The 21,042-nt window shown below is 32.6% G+C and overlaps 1 protein-coding gene across 1 annotated transcript in view; it reads left to right on the forward strand.

The window, feature by feature from the left end:
• The first annotated feature begins 474 nt into the window (after positions 1 to 474).
• The window catches only part of LOC127852433 (uncharacterized), a 28,362-nt gene continuing 7,794 nt past the window's right edge, over positions 475 to 21,042 (forward strand). The window contains exons 1-4 of the mRNA XM_052386388.1: positions 475 to 1,130; positions 9,622 to 9,754; positions 15,404 to 15,487; positions 17,335 to 17,355. Of these exons, the coding sequence (XP_052242348.1) occupies positions 834 to 1,130; positions 9,622 to 9,754; positions 15,404 to 15,487; positions 17,335 to 17,355 (535 nt within the window). The 5' untranslated portion in view covers positions 475 to 833. The remainder of the gene's footprint in view (positions 1,131 to 9,621; positions 9,755 to 15,403; positions 15,488 to 17,334; positions 17,356 to 21,042) is intronic.

Here is a 21,042-nt window from a genome sequence, read left to right on the forward strand (position 1 = left end):
CAAAGTATCTTTGATTTGAATTTTTTAGGATCAGAGGCGTAAAATAATGAAATTGGAATTTTAAATTTACGTTACATCGAGCAAAAACTTGCGAGTTTTAATGCAACTCTTTGGAACTATTTTATTGCCCATTTACGCAGATGAAATCATTCCACGCACTTCATAAAGATAAACAATTGAACATAATTTTTATTGAGTGACGTTAGGCATTGCTTCGACGTATGTATGTATGTAGGTTTGTTAACATCAAGAAAACCATATCAATTTTGTAATTATGAATTAAGAATGATATAAGATATTATGGTAAGAGATGGTTTTCTTCAATGCAGTGAATATAATGTAACCGTCGTGCAGGAGATTGTTTAGTATACTGTAACCTCCACGATGAACGCTTGGAATGATGATGACATGAATGAGGCGCTTTCATAAATATAGTCCGTTTTGGGCCCATCACAGAGGTGAATGTAATGTAACCGTCGTGCAAGAGATTGAGTTGCAATATTTAAAAATGTACACCGCAGTGGTTTATCTTAAGTTGTTTCGCTACACAATGTTTAACATATCTCTGTAAACATCGTGCTTAGTCAAGCAAGTCAATAAGACGAGGGAAATATCCACACTTAACATTACACCTGTTAATAATACATAGCGTGTGAATGTTTAGCCGTATGTATCCAGTTACTGAATAATCTTTAACTTGTGGTGTGATTACTGAAGCACTGAACAGTAAACATTCGATCGCATGTATATATAAAGTGTTTGAAAACATAAGAATATGCATAGATTAAGTTGAACAACCTTATTACAACATTACAAAGGTGACATTTCGCACGATGGATAAGTTGAAAAGTCTTTTTGAAATATCGTCGTTTGAGAAGAAAAAGGACGTTCAAATATCTAAGTCAGCTGATTCGAATTTGGCTGGTTGTCCAGAGGAATATGCCGAGCTTCCTGTTTGTGCGCTGGAGATGAAGACGCAACTAAAGCTGGCAGAGTATTTAGATAAAAAAGGCAAACTGTTGAAGGTTGAAATCGACAATATTCCCTTGGACGTTTTGAATGACATCACTGGTCTTGCAAAATTGTCAGGTCAAGAAGACTGTCTTGATAATGATACCGTTGAATCTGAGGTAGGCAATTACTGTTCTGATATCAGTAGCGTTATGTCTGTTACCGTAACAGGATACATTGATGAATTCTTGTACTTAAAGATGGAAATTGGTTATTTTCAATGATTTTCAGTTTTAAAATATACTAAAAGAATCATTAGGTCACATGTTTAAAACAGTAATTGACATACTTTGTATACATCGCCATTTAAGTTTGTGTTACATTAATTAAATGAAAATGAAATGTGATAAATTTAATTCTCACCTATTTTTTAAAAAGTAGTTTGTAAAGGTTTTGAACATTCTAATAGATTATTGCAACATCTTTTTACAGAAAAATGATACATATTTTGTCACAAATTGATAGCAATTTTTATCACTCAATCACATGTACTATGCATTTAATATAGTTCATTGAGCCAGGTTAACAAAGAAAACGAATACACGTCAATTGTTTTGCGTTGGTTAAATCTTAAATAAACTCCTGTTCAAATGATGACATCTGTCTAACCACAATTACTTATCAGTGTGTGTATGCGCGCGTTTTCTTTGTTTTATTTCGCTTATTGTTATAGATTGTTCCTTAAAAAATCAACAATGACATAAACTATAACTATAATTATATCAATCGGTGAATAGGTCTTTTAAAGATTGTCTTGCAATTGTCTTAGGGGCTATTCATTCTTAGTACTATTGATTATCCATGATTTTTTAAAGTTAAGTTATGTCATAGAACTTCAAAGCGTTGATCCCAGATATATATATATATATATATATATATATATATATATATATATATATATATATATATATATATATATATATATATATATATATAAATAAGTGCTTGCCATAAATAGTTCAATGATCACGTCAATACATATTAAATATCACATTACAAGATAACTGGTTCTTAATGAATAAAAGTTCAAATTCAGAAAATGTGTGCACACTTTTTGAAACTGTATTTCACGGTATGTTATTATGTTAAGCCCCAGGATAAAAGGAATGTTAACATATTCGTGGGTTATTTTGCAACATTTTATATTACGACATAGTTTACTAAAATAAAATAATTATAGAAATCATTAAAAAAGGGTAGCCATGTATGACATTTGAATGCAAATTGGTGATTTTATTTTTCATAATCAACCCAATATTAATAGCCAGTTGAGGCATGATATATGATAGTGACTAGATGATACAATTTAGAATACGATGGAAAAAGTTGCAACTGCTGGAGTGCCTATACATGCCAGAAAGCATTATTATTCAATATAACGTCTCTGATGCTTTTGTAGTATTTACACATCCGCACGTTTTAACCCCCCCCCCCCCCAATCACCGTTTTAATTCATACACCCTCGACACTTGAATGTCGGTTGACTCTATCCAAGTCTTTATTAGCTCGGCTGTTTTCGGAGAAAACCCGAGGTATTGTCATAGCCAGCTCGTCGTGTCGTGTCGTGTCCGTCGTCGTGTCTTCCGCGCCGTGCTAAAACCTTACCATTTTGTCAAGGTTTTGAACATTGGCTCTAAAATCAAAGTGCTTCAACCTACAACTTTTAAACTTCATATGTAGCTGCACCTTGATGAGTTATACATGCCACACCCATTTTCGGCTCACAAGGTCAAAGGTCAAGGTCACTGTGACCTTAAAAAAAAATTCTGTCAAGCTTTCATTTTTTCAATACTGCACCCGCAGCCGAGCGTGGCACCCGTTATGCGGTGCTCTTGTTTATTCCGTTCTCACAAATTGAGTCGGTAAGTTGAGAGAACAAGTTACGATTCCGCGCTTACTAGAAGGAACGACACTGCTTTCTCGTTGGAACGACTAAATAACGCAAGGAAACAAGAAAACTAACTCGAGTTACCGACATAATCAACCAATCTTAACACACGCGCGAATCTGTCAAATTGAAATCGTGCAAAATAAATAATATCCTAAACTGTGTTACTTTTTAGCTCACCTGAGCACAACTTGCTCATGTTGAGCTTTTGTGATCGCCTTTTGTCCGTCGTGCGTCGTGCGCCGTCAACATTTGCCTTGTTAACTCTCTAGAGGCCACATTTATTGTCCAATCTTCTTGAAATTTGGTCAGAAGATTGGTCTCAATGATATCTTGGATGAGTTAGAAAATGGTAACGTTTGCTTGAAAAACATGGCTGCCAAGGGGCGGGGCATTTTTCCGTATATGGCTATATTTGGCTATAGTAAAATCTTGTTAACACTCTAGAGGCCACATTTATTGTCCGATCTTCGTGAAACTTGGCCAGAAGATTCATCCTAATAATATCTTGGACTAGTTTGAAAATGATGCCGGTTGGTTGAAAAACATGGCTGCCAGGAGGCGGGGCATTTTTCCTTATATGGCTATAGTAAAACCTTGTTAACACTCTAGAGGCCACATGTATTGTCCGATTATCATAAAACTTGGTTAGAAGATATGTCTTAATAATATCTTGGATGAGTTCGAAAATGGCTCCGGTTGGTTGAAAAACATGGACACCAGGGGGCGGGGTATATGGCTATAGTAAAACCTTGTTAACACTCTAGTTAATTGGAAATATAATTGCAAGGTGAGTCTGAAAATAGTTCATGTTTGTTTAAAAACAAGGATGTCAGGGGGGGGGGGTGGAAGTTTTTTTGTATGTCTAAAGTTGTGTGGTAAAATTTAGCTTTAGCTGATTATCATTACATTATACTTATTTTATTTAATCATTTTTCACAAGAATCTGATATAAAGCCATGCTGTAAAAGAAAGATAACCTGTACATACTTTCTAATAGTTAACTCCCTTGCTTAACCTGCTGACTCAGATTCCCTAATCTATTTTAGTTCACCTCTGGAATTTGTTATACTCCTTGGTTTCAAAACGCTTAAAGGGTAAATACTTTAAAATGCATATTTTTCTAGTATAATGACATTTTTGAAGTTGTAATTTATTGTTTAAATCTGTACTTATTGTTTTGTTACATTTGTTATCAGTTTGTTGCAAATTAATCTATAATGGAAACTATTACTGATAAGCCATCTTTGAGAAAACCCATACAGAGTACAATTTGCAGGTAATTAATGTAATTGATAACCCCACTGCCTGTCTTCTCTGGTCTGGTCTGGTCAATATTTATTGCAGATCAAGTACACAGTTGTTACATGGTTTCCTCTTAGATAAGGATCAGTAGTAACAATATATTTCCATAATGTTTATTTCAAAGACATTATTCACCTTACAATTTATATGGAAACACAACCTGCATACACATATCTATAGTGATTCTGATATTTTTTTAATTTTTTAATACACCGTGTTTTAGTATTACATTTACATGCTGATATTGAGACATTTAAAAAGAAAAAATGTTCATGAGACTTGTGAGAAGGTTAGTCTTTTCGTTATTTATATAATCAAAATCTAAGTATGCTGTGTTTTTATTAATGTAATGTTACATGCTCTTCTCTATAAAAGCTACTATGACTGGATATTTATCTTCTTATTTTAACTATTTTGAAGTGTTTGTTTGATATTATATCATTCATAAGGCTCTATAATATTTACATGCATATCTATATTCAAGATTATTTATATGTTTAGTAATCTATGATTTTCAAACACAATGACCTGTTAAGGAAATTCTGTACGTTTGGTGTCATTTCTTTTTTTTCAAAATTGAGTCTTTATAATTGTGCAATTTACAAGAAAATTTGATTAGTCAGATATTTTCCCTTCTTTGTCCATATATAACAAAAGAAATCACATTTGAATGCACATTATCAATAAAGGATGTGTCTTTAAATATTCTATAAAATGAATCATTAAATGTCACAATCAAATATCAATCAGCAATATTATCGCTCAATTAATTTATAAATTGTATTTCAGGACGTGCTGGATTTGCCATAATGCAGTTTTTGCAACATTTTCATGTCTTTAAAGACGACGAGAGCAATTCCGACCACTTTATTAAATTGGAAGAATTTGTTTCGGCGCTTAAGAAAAAGATACAATTTGAACGCATCCAATGTCAAAAGAACATTTAACAACTACAAACGATGGATAAAACTTATAAACGGAACAGAATCTGTGCCTGTGTTGTCAGTGTTACGTTATTGTCATCAGTTCAGTGATTTTTCTCATGGATGTAAACTGTTTTCAAAATTAATTCAATGTAACCTACTGTATGGAAAAAAATGAAATCACACATTACATCATCATATGAAATGTATCGGCTGATATCAAAGACAACCTTCAGTGACGTCACAACTCTGTTTGATAGAGTACACATCGATGAGAATAATATTAAAACTCTTGTAATAGAACATAAGATTCATTTCAGTTCGGATGAATGGAGGAAAATAGTTTGGTTTGAGAGCTACTTTTAAAAATCTATTGAACATTTAGCTGGTACTATTGAGTATGAAGATGTTCTTGCCTATAAATACAGCAAGTTTCAGTCAATTCTGTCTTTTAATGAGTGCAGTGGAGCTTGGAGTAAAGTCTCAACTAAACAAATATGGGAAAAAAACGGTATGAAGCAGCATAAACAATTAGCCAGGTGGACAATGTCGCTGCTGCTAGTCATTTTCCAACAGGTATAGACAATTATATAAAGTCTGCTCTTCAAAATTTAATTCCAAGGCAAATTAACTTTGTTACGTGTTTTGATGTTAACAATTCGTTGAAGGACAAATCAATACAATTAGTATTAGGATTATAGTGACCAAATTCATGCTGAAAAGTATGATATATGTCAACGTATTTTCTATGTCATTAATGGCAGGCATAATGTCAACATAGAAAGAATCTACTTTTACAATGAAAAGAGTTTGAAACAGTTTGTAAATGACGAGACAGTCTCTTGATTTCACCTACGAGATGAAGTGGAAAATAGAACAATAAAAGATGCGGATTATGTTTGGTGTGGACAGTCCTTGTGTAATGAAACTGAGACTAACAGGCAATTAAGTTCTTGTAACATTTGTCACAGAGTTGTGGAAAAACCATTGACACATGACCGTTTTGATATTCTACAAGAATGGTTCTTAGAAACGCAGATTGAGACCCAGTTAGTGCTTGACAATTTCCTGAATTCAGAGAGCGTTCGTAAGTCTGAACAACCGGAAAAGTATAATCAAAATAAAATAGAGTAATTGTACAGTGCTTTTATGTTTCATGTGCATTAATTTAAGCATTTATAGTGTGTTAAGGTACATTCATTTTGATATTATTTGTAACCTTTTGTATGCTTATTTAGATTACAATTTTGTGCAAACAAATGAGTTTTGACTTTAAAAGAAAAACCTCTGTTGTTCAGGTATTAACAGTGCTGTTCTATATAAATTATATTAATTATAGCTAATTATTTTCATACGCTTTTTCATCGAAATGAAAGAGCATCTTTTTTGATTATGATGTATGCATCAGCTAGTGTAAATAGAGCATTGAAAATATAAATGAAATTGTTCATGAGAATATTATGCTGTTTTTTTTATATTGATATTAAATTGGATTATAACATAAACAGTTACTAGTATTCTGTGTTCAAAATACACTGTAATGTTTTTCTTCACCGAAATCTTATCAGCATGATTAAATGGGTACTTGCTGCCCACCTCTTATAGTGGTGTGTAACACCTGTATCATGTATCAGTGTAGCACAGCTTCTGTAATTAATGGTGCCATTTCATGCTGAGAATCTATCAGTACTTGGGAGATCAAATAGGATAAAAAATGAGCAGATATCCCGGGCACACTCCTAAAACTCCTTAGTCGAAGTTGTTGGTTATGTTCAATTTAAATAATAGTGTTGATTTGAGTGTTTTTATTATGTTTTTAGTCTATGCGTAGATATTATATTTTTAAGCAATCAAAATGTCTTTAAATGGACTGTTCTGATGGAAAATAGACTGTTCTGCTAGTGCTCTCAGAACTGTATAAAATAAGCTGTTTTGGCTGATACAGTCTATTCGTGATGCTTTCTTGAAAAGGTAAAAACTCTTGAAAAGGTGGGAATTTTGAAATTATTAAACTCTTAATTATTGTAATACCGGCATCAAGACATTTTGGCATTATTTTCCAAATTATTCTCATTATTTTGCTTATTTTATTTGGCATTTTCTTAATTAGAAAGACTTTATTGATTGAAATGACTTTTATAAATTCTTCTTAGTTTTTACATTTGAGTCACTGGAGTTTTCCACTCTCTATAAATTGTGTTCTTTAGATTATTAGATTAAGTTAGGCATATTTTATAAACTTAATTTTTGAAGCAACTTCTAGACTAACAGTAATTAATATTTATATCAGTTTTTTTGACGATTTGTGAACTTCCTTTTACATTCATTAAGATATATGCTGTATGTGTCCATTTTTAACGATGTATAGATTCTTTAGACTTGGCTTGTACCTGCTCTGTCATTGTTCTTCATTTTCCTAGTTCTTATAATAAAAGTTAGTTATTTTCCTTAAAGCTGCTTTGGTTTTCACTTATAGATTAATTAATTGAGTGTATTCAGGCGTATCTGACTGGACGCCTTTAGTTAATTGAATGACAACCAGTCAGTGGTGTCATCCGGACCGGAAATAAGCGTTCTTTAATTTGACTCTATACATATTTCCGTATTACATAAGTGCTCACAAAGTTACATAACTCGTAACCGTCCCTTGACCGGTTCATTTGCGTGAGCGAACGAGACTGCACTACCACAGTTATTTATAGTGAAACATTGTGAATACTTTTAGTCACATTTTTAGTTTAATCTGAATGACACTTGCTGATCTTCACACATGGTTCCAATCTTTATGAGCATAATATTTTTTGCTCATGGTGAAAATTTGTGATCCCCTTTTGTCCATTGTCTGTCATCCGTTGTGCGTCATGAATATTTGCCTTGTTAACGCTGTAGAGGCCAAATTTATTGTTGGATCTTCATGAAACTTTGTCAGAAAATTTGTCCAAATAATATCTTGGACTTATTCAAAAAATGATTCCAGTCTGTTGAAAAAAAAATGACGCCAGGGGGCCATTTGTTGTTCATTCTTCATGAAACTTTGATCGAACATTTGTTCTAGTGATATCTTCGCCTGCACAGAACAGGTCATTTCTTTTATCTCAGGTGAGCGACTTTGGGCCTTTTGGGCCCTCTTGTTTTAAATTTGTGTTTAACAGCTTTTTGACTATAAAATAACCATACGTAAGTTGGCTTGATTTTGTTTGTTACTAAGTGAGATGAACAGGTTTAGTAAGGTAGGCCATTCTTACGAGTTAATAAGTCGTTCCCACTACTTTCAAGCGTGTTATCGTGCGTTTCGTAGAGTTCCTAAGACAACTTGGTAACTTATGGAATAATTGCGACTGATATGATCGTTTCCCCAAAAAGCAGATTTTTGTTCTTTCTGAAGATCATGATGATCATATGATGATGCTGCTGATGATGATCATACTGTTTCTGCTGCTGCTGATAATAATAAGTATCATTGCTTGGTGATTAACAGCAAAATACATAGTTTATGCATCTGAATAATCTTTATTAAAACTGTCATATTGTTATATTTATTTTCAGAAAATAACTTAGTAGAGAAACAACTGTTTAAAGCTTGACTCGTGTTTGACCTCCAATCATGGCTTGTAAGGTAACCACTCTAATATCTCCAAATCAGCCATGTCAACCACCTGCATAGCAGCTAAATCAATAAATATCTCTGAGTAAACAGTGTGTGTTTGTTTTTAGATTAGCAGCTTATTAATACTGAATTCTCAAAGCTTTCATTGTTCTGATACAGTGGTATTCATTGATACCTTTTGAAATGACAATTTGATGATTGTGTAACAGGCTTGCAGCTTAACCTTTCTTTAACCCTAGAATATTTCCACTGTTGGGAATAAGGTGTCAGACTGACACATTTGATAAAAGAAGATTACAGCTTGCAATTTTTTGAGGCACACAGTTTATTAATGAGGTCGGTAGTTTTGGTGTGATTCACACAGATCTAAGTTTTAAACGGGGTTTATTGTTTGTTATTGGATATATCATTGCAATGTGAGTCTGAAAATTGTTTCAGTTTGTTTAAAAGCAAGACCCTCAAGGTGGTGGAAGTTTTCTTTAAATGGCAATAATGAAACATTGTAAGCACTCTTTGCGTCGCATTTTCGTTTCGATGCTCTAAACAACGTTATCGCCAGGGGCGACTACATTTCCTCGTATGTATCTTATTATTCAATTTATAGTTCATATAGTTCTTTTATTATTCTGAGCTCTACCTTTGCAGAAAAGTTTGTTCCTTCGGGTCAGAGGTGAGCCCCGTAGGGCACATGGCGATTTCGTTTGTCTTATTTTTATCATAGACGTTTCTAACGAAAGTTATTTTTTTGCCACAAAAAAAACCGGCCTTTTACAGGCTGTTTCCCAATACACAATGTAACATTTTCCACCACTGAACAACGGGTTTTGCTGACTTTTTGATGAAACAAATTATTGTCATCATAAATACAATGTTGTTCATTGTTTTAGAATCAAGTGAAAAGTCCGACTATGATGTGGCTTGATCGATGGAATTACCACGGCTTCACAATTGGTAGATTATGGGAATACCTGCTCACTCTGCAACGTTATGACGTCATTCATGATTGCAGAAGAAACATAAGTAAGCATCACTACATTCCCGTCATACACGCACATGTAATGCACAATATAGGCGATTGTGTGCATGTGTTTTATTTTGTTGCATTGTATTTTCAGTTTGAGTATATTTGTGTCATTTGAGAATTATGTATAGCAGTTTTTCAACTTGATTATAATGAAAAGCATGTACTGATACTTGATAATTTATATGACGATGCATTCATGGACGAGTCTTAATCAGTCGTACACCGCTTGTATTTACACATTTGAGCGCTTTTTTAGATGGAACCCTTTATTTACTTGTCGGATAGAATTAAACACCGGTACAGCCAGTTTTCCTTTAACTTGAAAACATTTCAAAGGCATATTTTTAATTCAAACTCACAAACATTTCAATAACTGTTAAAATATTTGAAATGTCAGGGGGAAAAAAGTGTTATGTTCTTGAAATATGAAACAAAATAAATTTAGTATCATGCGTATGTTTTTCTTGTGTGCCAGACAGTGGTTTCCCTCAACATGAGGTCAAGCTGAATTTCAGTACGAATTGTTCAACACATACTTTGTATTAATGTTCATGTTAAGCTATAAGTAAAGATTTCCAAAATGGCATATAAAGTAATGAGTTCTTAGTTTATGACCAATGTAATCATTTGTCAATTGAGTTACTATTATGTATTGTAGGCTACACCAACTTATCATTTTGTGGATGGGTGTCGGGTCTTAGATTATGCACTTGTCAATTTAGTCAGACGTGAGAATGACGCGCAGCATAAATAATATTTGATCGATTTCCACGAAAAGCATTTAGATCTTTATATATTTATCTTTATATATTGTCCATTGTAATGTCTTCAACCATCTAATCCGGTTTTCCTCATATTAGTGACACACACTCTTATTTTTTGTTAATGTTTGTTTTTGTTGTATATCATAAACAGTAAAATAAGCGGATGCTATAGTTCAGCACTCAGTTTTGTCATTATGTCATAATTACTGACCGGAGGACTATATTCAACAATGTCACCCGATTAACCAAAGCCCTTATCTTTAGCGTGTTCATATAACTCTCAGTAAATTGTAGGATATTTTTTTTACATTGTCATTTTTGTCCACTTCATGCCGTGTTTATTCGGTCCATTTAACAAATCCAAATGTCAAAAGTATCCTCGCTCTAATTGCCTTGAAATAGCAAGACAGAGTAACATACGTAACATAACATGACGAGTAGGTCACGCGAATTGTGTATCGTGTTAGTTTTTTTAGCTCACCTGAGCACAACCTGCTCATGGTAAGCTTTTGTGATCGCATTTTAACCGTCGTCCGTCGTGCGTCGTCCGTCGTCAACATTTTGCCTTGTGAACACTCCAGAGGCCACATTTATTGTCTGATCTTCATGAAACTTGGTCAGAACATTTGTCCCATTGATACCTCGACTGAGTTCGAAAATGGGTTATGCTGGGACAAAAAAAAAGGTCATTAGGTAAAAAAAAGAAAAACCTTGTGAACACTGTAGGAGGCACATTTGATGCCCAATCTTCATGTAACTTTGTCAAAATGTTTGTCTAAATGATATGTTGGTTGAGTTCAAAAATGGTTCCGGTCCATTCAAAAACATGGCCGCCAGGGGGCGGGACGTATTCCATATATGGCTATAGAGAAACTTGTCAAAACATTGGTTTCATTGATATCTCGGACGAGTTCGAAAATGGTCTAGATCGGTGAAAAAACATGGCCGCCAAGAGGCGGGGCAGTTTTCTCTATATGAATATAGTGAAAACATGTGAACACTTTAGAAGTCACATATTTTGGTCAAATCTTCATGAAATTTGGTCAGAACATGTGTTTGCTGGATATGACGGTTGTGTTTGAAAATGGTTCGAATCGGTAAAAAACATGGCCGCCAGAGGGAAGGTCATTTTCCTTATACTTATATAGTAAAAAAAGCTTGTGAACACCCTAGAAGTCTTCACATTATTTGCCTAGTCATCATAAAAAATATAAACATCGATTTTATAGATATCTCGGACGAGTTCGAAAATGGTCATTATGGGTGGAAAAACATGGCCGCCGGGGGATGGGGCAGTTTTCTCTATATGTAAATAGTGAAAACATTTGAACAGAATATAAAACACATTTTTTGCCCAATCTTCATGAGATGTGGTCAGAACATTTCTTTTTACTGTGTGGTAAAGTTTGGTTTTATTATGTCATTATTATGTAACATTAACTGTATTATGTAATTTTTCATAACACAGAATTGTCATAATTAACATAACTGTTTTGGTCATTAGCACTTATAATAAGCCTATCAACTAAGAGATAGCTGAAAGAAAGACAACATGTACATAATTTTACAGTATTTATCTCCCTTGTTTAACCTGGTTCAGTAATCTATTTTTAGTTCTGCTCTGGAATTTGGGAATATATTGATCATTGATAAATGGACTGTTCTAAGGGAAAATAGACTCTTCTGCCAGTGCTCTATAAATTGTATAAAATAAGCTGTTTTGGCTGATTCTCTTAATTATTCTTACACCAGCATCAAGACATGTTGGCATTATTTTCCAAATTATTCTTATTATTTAGATTATTTTTATTTGGTATTTTCTAAATTAGAAATACTCTATTTTATTTCAAAAACTTTAGTAAATTCTTCTTATTTTTACATTTGATTCACTGAATTTCCTAATCTCCATAAATTGTGTTCTTTAGATTAAGTTAGACCTATTTTCTAAACTAGATTTTTGAAGCAACTTCTAGACTTACAGTAACTAATATTTATATCAGTTTTTTTTACAGATTGTGAACTTCTTTTTAAGTTCATTAAGGTATTTGCTGTATTTTGTTCATTTTTGTAACGATGCTTAGATTCTTTAGACTTTGCTTGTACCTGTTCTCAATTCTATGTCATTGTTCTTCATCTTCCTAGTTCTTGGAATAAAAGTTAGTTATTTTCGTTAAAGCTGCTTTGGTTTTCACAACTGACCGGAAATAAGTGTTCGTGGAATAAATATTTCCGCATTACATAAATGCTCACAAAGTTACATTACTCGTAACCCTCCCGAGACTGGTTCACTTGCGTAAGCAAAGGAGACCGCACTACCATACCTGGATACGGCAGTTGAAATCGAAAATGGTTTGGATCGGTAAAAAACATGGCCGCCAGGGGGGGGGGGGTCTTTTTCCTTATATTTATATAGTAAAAAAGCTTGTGAACATTCTAGAAGTCACATTTTTTGCCTAATTATCATGAAATTTTGTCAAAACATTAGCTATGTGGATGTCTCGGAAGAGTTTGAAAATGGTCGAGATCAGTGTAAAAACATGGCCGCCAGGGGGTGGAGCAGTTTTCTTTATATGTATATAGTAAAAAGATGTGAACAGTCTAAAAGACACATTGTTTGCCCAATCTTCATGAAATTTGGACTGAAAAAAGCTTGACTTAACACTCTAGTTTCCTGATTTTCTGGCAGTTTTGTCTGAGCTTTCCTCTTCTTTCCTGTTGGTTTACTTCTTCCAGACATTTTGTGATGCTTTTGTTATATAGCTAAGAAACCTCTACAGATTAATGTAGATTTTTTTAATTTCGATCTTTTTCTGTAGGTTCAAGCATTGGAATCCAATGCCAGAAAGGAAGTGATCTTATAACTTTATATTTATAGAAAGGGCAGTAACTCCTTATCCGGAATTTGAAAGAACTCTTTATTCATCAACATACTAGTATGCTCAAGATACTCTCTCTTGAAGGGTTCACATTTCTGCTAAAAAAACTGTGTTTTATTGTTTAATACAATAACCAACATTATCAAATATTTGTGTTTTTAAACAGATGTATTGATTTTTTAATTGGAAATATAATTGCAAGGTGAGTCTGAAAATAGTTTATGTTTGTTTATAAACAAGGCTCTCAGTGGATGGTAGTTTTTTTTAATGTCTACGGTTGTTTATAGTGAAACATTATGAACACTTTTAGTCACATTTTTAATTCAATTTGAATGACACTTCCTGAGTGTAAATGTTGTTATCATATCTTGATTTAGTTTACTCAATTAGTTTTAATAATATCATCTTCAAACATGGTGACAATCTTTATGAGAATAATACTTTTTGCTCATGGTGAAGTTTTGGGATCACCTTTGGTCAATTGTCTGTCTTCCGTTGAGCGTCATGAATATTTGCCTAGTTAACACTGTAGCGGCCACATTTATTGTCGGATCTTCACGAAACTTTGTCAGAAGATTTGTCCCAATGATATCTTGGACGAGTCCAAAAATAGTTCAGGTCTGTTGAAAAACATGGCCTCAAGGGGGCTATTTGTTGTTTATTCTTCATGAAACTTGGTTAGAACATTTGTCCCATTGATATCTCTGGATGCAAAAAACAGGTCATTTCTTTTAATCTCAGGTGAGCGACTTTGGGCCTTTTAGGCCCTCTTGTTTTAATTTGACCCAGCATTTGTACAAGTATTGTACATTTTCAGAAAGGTAATTCGTTTCTCCGTTTAATAGCTGCGCACTGGATCAAGTAATGTCTGTTCAAAGCGATGCACCATGTTTTCGGGTCATTTTGTGTTGAATACCTTGTTATATATATATATATATATATATATATATATATATATATATATATATATATATATATATATATATAAATATATATAGCTATATGATAGTGATTTTATTCAGAGAAATCGATTTGCCGATCTAATTTGAATATTTTTACTTAACAATTATGTTTTTACCAATTAATATCACAGCCGCGCGCTAACCACCTGTGGTTCCAATTACGTGACCTACCCTGATTTAATATGACGACTCTTATTGCTGTGGTATTCAAGGTAGAGTTTTCGCTAATTGTTTGCTACAATCGATAACATGCGCTGTACTCAATTCAATAATAGAGAACTAATGTTCAAAATAAAATAATTCAGATTATGGAAATTTCTGTCCTCGAACATCATTAAATAAGTATAACAAAATCGTGTTTGGTAAGAAAAATAACACAAATGTTTGACCTTCTTACCTATATACCCTAATACATGTAATAGTGTTTACAGTTGTTGAGTGGAAAGGAACAGCCTCTATTTCTCGCGTTACAAAAGCATAATGTTTGTTGTGTAAAATATTTTTTGTCATTATATTCACATCGACTAGAACGGACCGGGCACGGTCTACTGATAAAAATTTTCACATTGACCTTCTTCATTGGTTTCACAGTGAAGGATGCACAATCTACGCGAAAGGTGAAGCAAAAACGTCACCTGTTTCCACTAACATCGCCGAAAAATAGGATTACAAAAATAATCCTATTATTTACAAATACTTATTAAAATGCAGAATTCTTTCAAATATCTATGTTTAGATCTTTATTACGTCTATTTCAGTGAATTGAACGTTAATTGAGCTTTTATGGTTGAATATAGCAAGCCACATAGATTGCAAACATATTAGTGGTTTAAGTGACTATATAAAAATGGTCAAACACTCAACCTGAAATGCAGAAAAAGTAGGGTCGGTACATTTTTTACGCCAAATATGAATTCTAATTTAGATAGTTTAACACGCCGCAAACATTTCAGCTGTATTTCGTTATATTTAAAAAAAGCGACCGATTCCGCCTCACTTTTTTTCCTTCTTATATTAGAATAAGCTTATTGAATTCTTTGCAGTGAGTGATTGCAAGACATTTTTAAACAAAACGAAGAATTCTACCATGACTTGGAAGAAATTTAGGATGGATGATGGAGTATGTGGTGAGTAACTGTTTGTGTACGGATTATACAGGGGATAAAAGACAAAAGTATGAGTGTACGGTTTCTTAACCTTTTTAAGAAATTTTATGGTATCTATGTCGACACTTTTGAAAGGTCAGCCGATGTTCAGCGATATCAGACAATATAGACACCAGAGCATAATGGTATTTCTGCACACAAGAGTTACATAATTTTCAAAAGTAAAAATTATTATACACATCGACATAATGTTTTTGAATATGATTTATGCTTAAACAAAGAATATTCCTGGGTAAACATTCAAATCTATCATTGCAATTATATCGCAACATCATAAGTGTTAGTTAAAATCCAAAGTTAGTTGATGAAATGAAGAAAGATCGTCAATGCTTCTTTTGTCATGTGTTTACTTTACATAAGTAATTTCCTACTTACATAAGGAAGTTCAATCACAAAAGTAACAAGTGGAAATCTAGTTGACAATTGTATTTTTTAATATCATCGTGGTTAAAATTCTATTTCTATGCTGTATCTTAACCATAGAATATTTTAACTACAATGCAATTGAATTATATATAATTAAATAACGTTTAATCAATATAAATTTAGGTGCATTGAACTTCAAGGTAATGTTTTTAACAGGCGATGACGTGCAATAAAATGTGTCCTCAAATAGGCGACTTAAAACTAGCGTGGATCTAAAAAAAGATCTACGCAGGCGTATTAAATGCCATATCTGTTAGAGAAACAATTGATACTGGGAAGTGTACAATTTATCATGTTTTCTATTATTTGACAAACAAATGCCATATCATTATATTACGCAATTGAGTATGTGAAATGTTAAGTTAATATCGTTAAGTTATTTAAAGATAAATGACGTGGAAAATATACGCTTTGACGTGAATACCATCCTGAACTATTCCAAACAAAACAATAAGACATATTGAAATAAAATAAAGTGTTTCAAGTAGATAACACTTGAAATAGCCCTAAATATATGTTTACGTAAGACAAAGTTTCATATATTTTTTTACTAACAAGTACATTTAAATTGTGTCTCCATTTCGGACTGATATCAAGCACTTTAAATTTACTAACTACATCTATTGCAATACATTTAACCAATATCTCTGAGAGGAGTTGTATCAAATATGATAATGCAATGCTTACTAGGGGCGCTTTTATGAATTACAATGTAACATATATACATTAAAATTGTTGATTTGCCTCACACTATGGCTTGCATGCAATATTATATAAACAATATTATATTTTGTTGGTACAAATCAACATATAAAGGTAGTGTTTAAAGCGGTTTAGGATTTAATATAATGAACTTTTCAAAGTTCTTATGTATTTACTACGGCATGCTACATTCTGATAAAGAATCACTCTGTCCCTTATGTGAATTTCTGTCCATAAACGATGTTCTCTTTTTACTTTTTTTACCACATTTATAAAGCGCCCTTTTCATACTCGAGATTTGCGTTCAAAGGCGCTTTACAATGTTTTCCCTGATCACTGGGTCAGAAGTCGTCCGTTAACATCTTGGCACGACACATTAACTTAATTCCCTCACAGGTACCCATGTATTCACCTGGGTGGAGAGGAGCATATGTGGGATAAGTTTCTTGCTCTAGGAAATTCCAGTGGTCAGGGCGGGATTCGAACCCGGGATCTCTTGATCCATCAGCCAGCGTCCTGCCATTAGACCACTGCTCCCACTTATAAATAACATACTGTGTTAGTCCTGGAAGACTCCTTTTTATAGTTACCACGTTAGGCATGTTCAACCTGTCATTTAAATTACCTAAAGTATATTATGTGTCTTAGCACATCGTAATACTTCTTATTTTCAATTTTAGATCCTTCTGGTTTGCCTTTTGGTAAGTATTTCATACATGCCGCATGGTATTTCTTTGACAATGACTGTTTATACAAAGACTTGTATATAGTACAATAACTAACATCATAGCTTTATTAAATGATTACTGTTTAGACGTCCATGTTTATAATTTCAATTGTTAACATATACATGTGTATAATCAAATTGTGACAAAACTATTAATAATATATAAATTTGTCACATACATTGTATAAACGCCACCACAAATTTAAACCATTGAGTTCCTATTTTGCGAAATAAAATTTATAAGAGAATCAAAAGCCATATTAAATGAACGTCAAAAGCGCACGAATCTGCACATAATAGTATTCTTTCTTTAAAGATTGGTATAAATATACAATATAAGAAACAATATACCATTGACTTATTAGTTGTGTACTATTGACAAACATTGTAACTGCCTGTGCTTATAACACTTATTGTTGCATTTTAATGAATAAATTTTCGAAATTTATAAAATGTATTACTTATAATGGCACTATCTAATATCGCATATCTTTATTTTCAGAGGAAGAAAGTAAGTATTTTAAAAAGTTTTAGCATGCCACATTATATATTCCTTAAAGAGTTCAATACAAATACAGTTATGGGCTTGTGATTAAGTACCAGTATAGTAGATTTAAGTATTTTGTTTACTCGAACTATTATTGTATTATATATGACTTATTAGTTGTGTACTATTGACAAACATTGTAACTGCCTGTGCTTATAACACTTATTGTTGCATTATAATGAATAAATTTTCGAAATTTATAAAATGTATTACTTATAATGGCACTATCTTATATCGCATATCTTTATTTTCAGCGGAAGAAAGTAAGTATTTTAAACAGTTTTAGCATGCCACATTATATTCCTTAAAGAGTTCAATACAAATACAGTTATGGGCTTGTGATTAAGTATCAGTATAGTAGATTAAAGTATTTCGTTTACTCGAACTATGATTGTATTATATATGTCTGTTTTTCTAAATATAGCATTATTATTATAAACCCCCAACAGATCCATGTATGTCAGAGTCGCAAATACCGACGCTTATGTAGCGTAAGTGATAAGATTAATGGTAATAAAACGTGTTTAAATATGGATAGATGTTTCCTGTTATCATGATTAATAGGAAAGGTAAAATATGCATTATTCTTCTTTTATACTTCTTTTGTCATGTTTTTTCTGTACACAAGTAATTTTCCACTTAGATAAGGAATTTCAAGACCAAAAGTAACAAGCGGAAATCTAGCTGACAATTGTATTTATATAATAATATAAAACATTGAATAATAAATATGAAATATATAAAACAAAATTATATATAATTATAAAAAAATTCTCAATATAAATGGAAGTGTCGCGAGGATTATGTTTTTAAAAGGCGATGACGTACAAAACAATGTGTTCTTAAATGAATCTGCCTTAAAAACTATCAATCCATTCTATTAAGTTTGTTTTGCCTAATCTGTACGGTACATGTCATGTCGATATAGATAATTTTAAAATGTTACATTTCGCAGAATACTGTTGAACTAGACAGTTCTTGCAATTAATTGTCAACGAGTAAACTTTCAATGGCGACAAATATAAACCTATGTTATATTATGCAACATATTAGAATGTAATTGTTAAATTACCCCAAAGAAAAACAGGGCATGTACAAGATGTCGAAATGGACGTATACCTCTAGAAATCCTACTTTCGGTTTGAAAAGCTGTACCGTTTGAAAAATAATAAATTACTTGCTAACTAGGCTATCTTTTTAATTGTATCTATGCCATTTAGAATATATCTGGTGAGTACAAGGTAGAAATCCGTCTTTTTTGCGCTTTACAACTTAAAAATAATCGCGTTTGTCGAAATGAATTGACGTATACGTCTAGAAATCCTACTTTCGGTTTTAACAGCAGTACCGTTTCATTCATAATAAATTACTTACTAACTAGGCTACAGATTTAATGACAATGTTGCACACTTTCAAATTGTATCTATATGTATTGATTAACATGTATTTCATTTCAAAGTCAGAAGCAAGGTGTGGCTTTAGTGGAAAACAACTAAAGATTATTTGAAACAAACACACCTTAATGTCAGTTTCACTTCAGCCGTTTGATTATGATAAATCGGCTTGCTGTACCATCGCTAGGCGTGTAAAATAATCATGACATACGACATTACTATTGTTTTAATCACATTTGGCGACATGTGTAACAAGCTGGTTAATGTTTGATGTCATAACAGTCAATGTTTTGCTCAACATTAATACAAAAAACACAAACGTGATATTGCCGTTTCTTGATGCACTCACAATAAAGTACTTATTTCAATGACAAATACTGTTGATATCAACGGCACGAGTTGTAAGTATGAACTTTCCATATTTTTGTGTGTTTTAATACGTGTTCCTGTATGTTAACAAAACACACTTGTTAAAGACGTTAATTAACACGAAACTTAATTATAACGTTGGCGCAAAATACATTAACGCATCCGACGATATTTCCTGTCTTGGAAAAATAAATCAATACCGGTTTCATGTCAGTTTAAGACATCATGTATAAAAGCGACTTACATCACCCCAGATGTTTGCGTGATTATATGGATTATATAAAAGCAGACATGTATTATCGGCGTCCATATTTCAGTCTCTATATCCGGTAGTTCTGTATCAATTTTGATGCATTGGGGTGCGTCATTGGTTGCTGATGTAACGTGTAACATTTGGTGCTAGTCACGGAAGGCCAATATTAATTAGTGAACAAGCGTTTCGAGAAATGTTCAATAGATTATTTAAGGTGTATAAAATCTATTACTTATGTTGGCACCAGCCCATATCCTATAATTTTATTTTCAGACCCAAACCGTATTTTAAACAGTTTAAAAATGTAACATGATATTCCTTAAATATTCCAATATAAATAAAGTTATTGGCGCGTGATTAATTTTCACGATAGTAGATTTGATTCTCTGTTTATTCGAGCTATTATTGGATTGTATATGGCTGGTTTCCTTAATGAAACATTATACTCTTACCGTCTTATGTATGCTTGAGTCGCAAATACCAGCGCTCATGTAGAGTATGTATTAAAATTAATTGTAATACAAATCGTGGTAAAATATAGATAGATAATGTCTAGAAACAAAATCAGGTGATAATGTATTGTTATTTATTAAGTCGTTTATTTAAGACAAGAAATCAATTTTCTAAAGAACATAGGGTTATGTATATATGATTATTATTTAACAACTAAAAACCGGGGCCACCGTATGTGCGAGTGAAAAGGTGATCTAACAGGTTTAACGACATGCGGAACCTTATCAAACACATGATCAAGTGTGTATATAAACTTCTATAATAAAATACTAGAGCTTAATATGTTTTCTTTTATGATGAATCAAAGGACAGCTTAAAATATGTGCAGAATTCCACTTTATTATATAATGGTTGATAGTTAGCACTGTGATATACACGTAAATTGAGCTAAACAACTAAAATGAAATGAACAATGTGTTGTTGAGTTTGAGGCATTGCTAAAAGGCGACCGTAAGGAATCATATCAACAACATCTGTTCAACAGATTTTCCAAATCTGATCCAATGTATTTCTTCGTTCGGCATAATTTAATATAATTTATTACCTATTTTCATTTAGAGAGTCATTGTGTTAGTACTTTTAACA

Source organism: Dreissena polymorpha, chromosome 12 (assembly GCF_020536995.1).
Source record: "Dreissena polymorpha isolate Duluth1 chromosome 12, UMN_Dpol_1.0, whole genome shotgun sequence".
NCBI lineage: Eukaryota > Metazoa > Mollusca > Bivalvia > Myida > Dreissenidae > Dreissena > Dreissena polymorpha.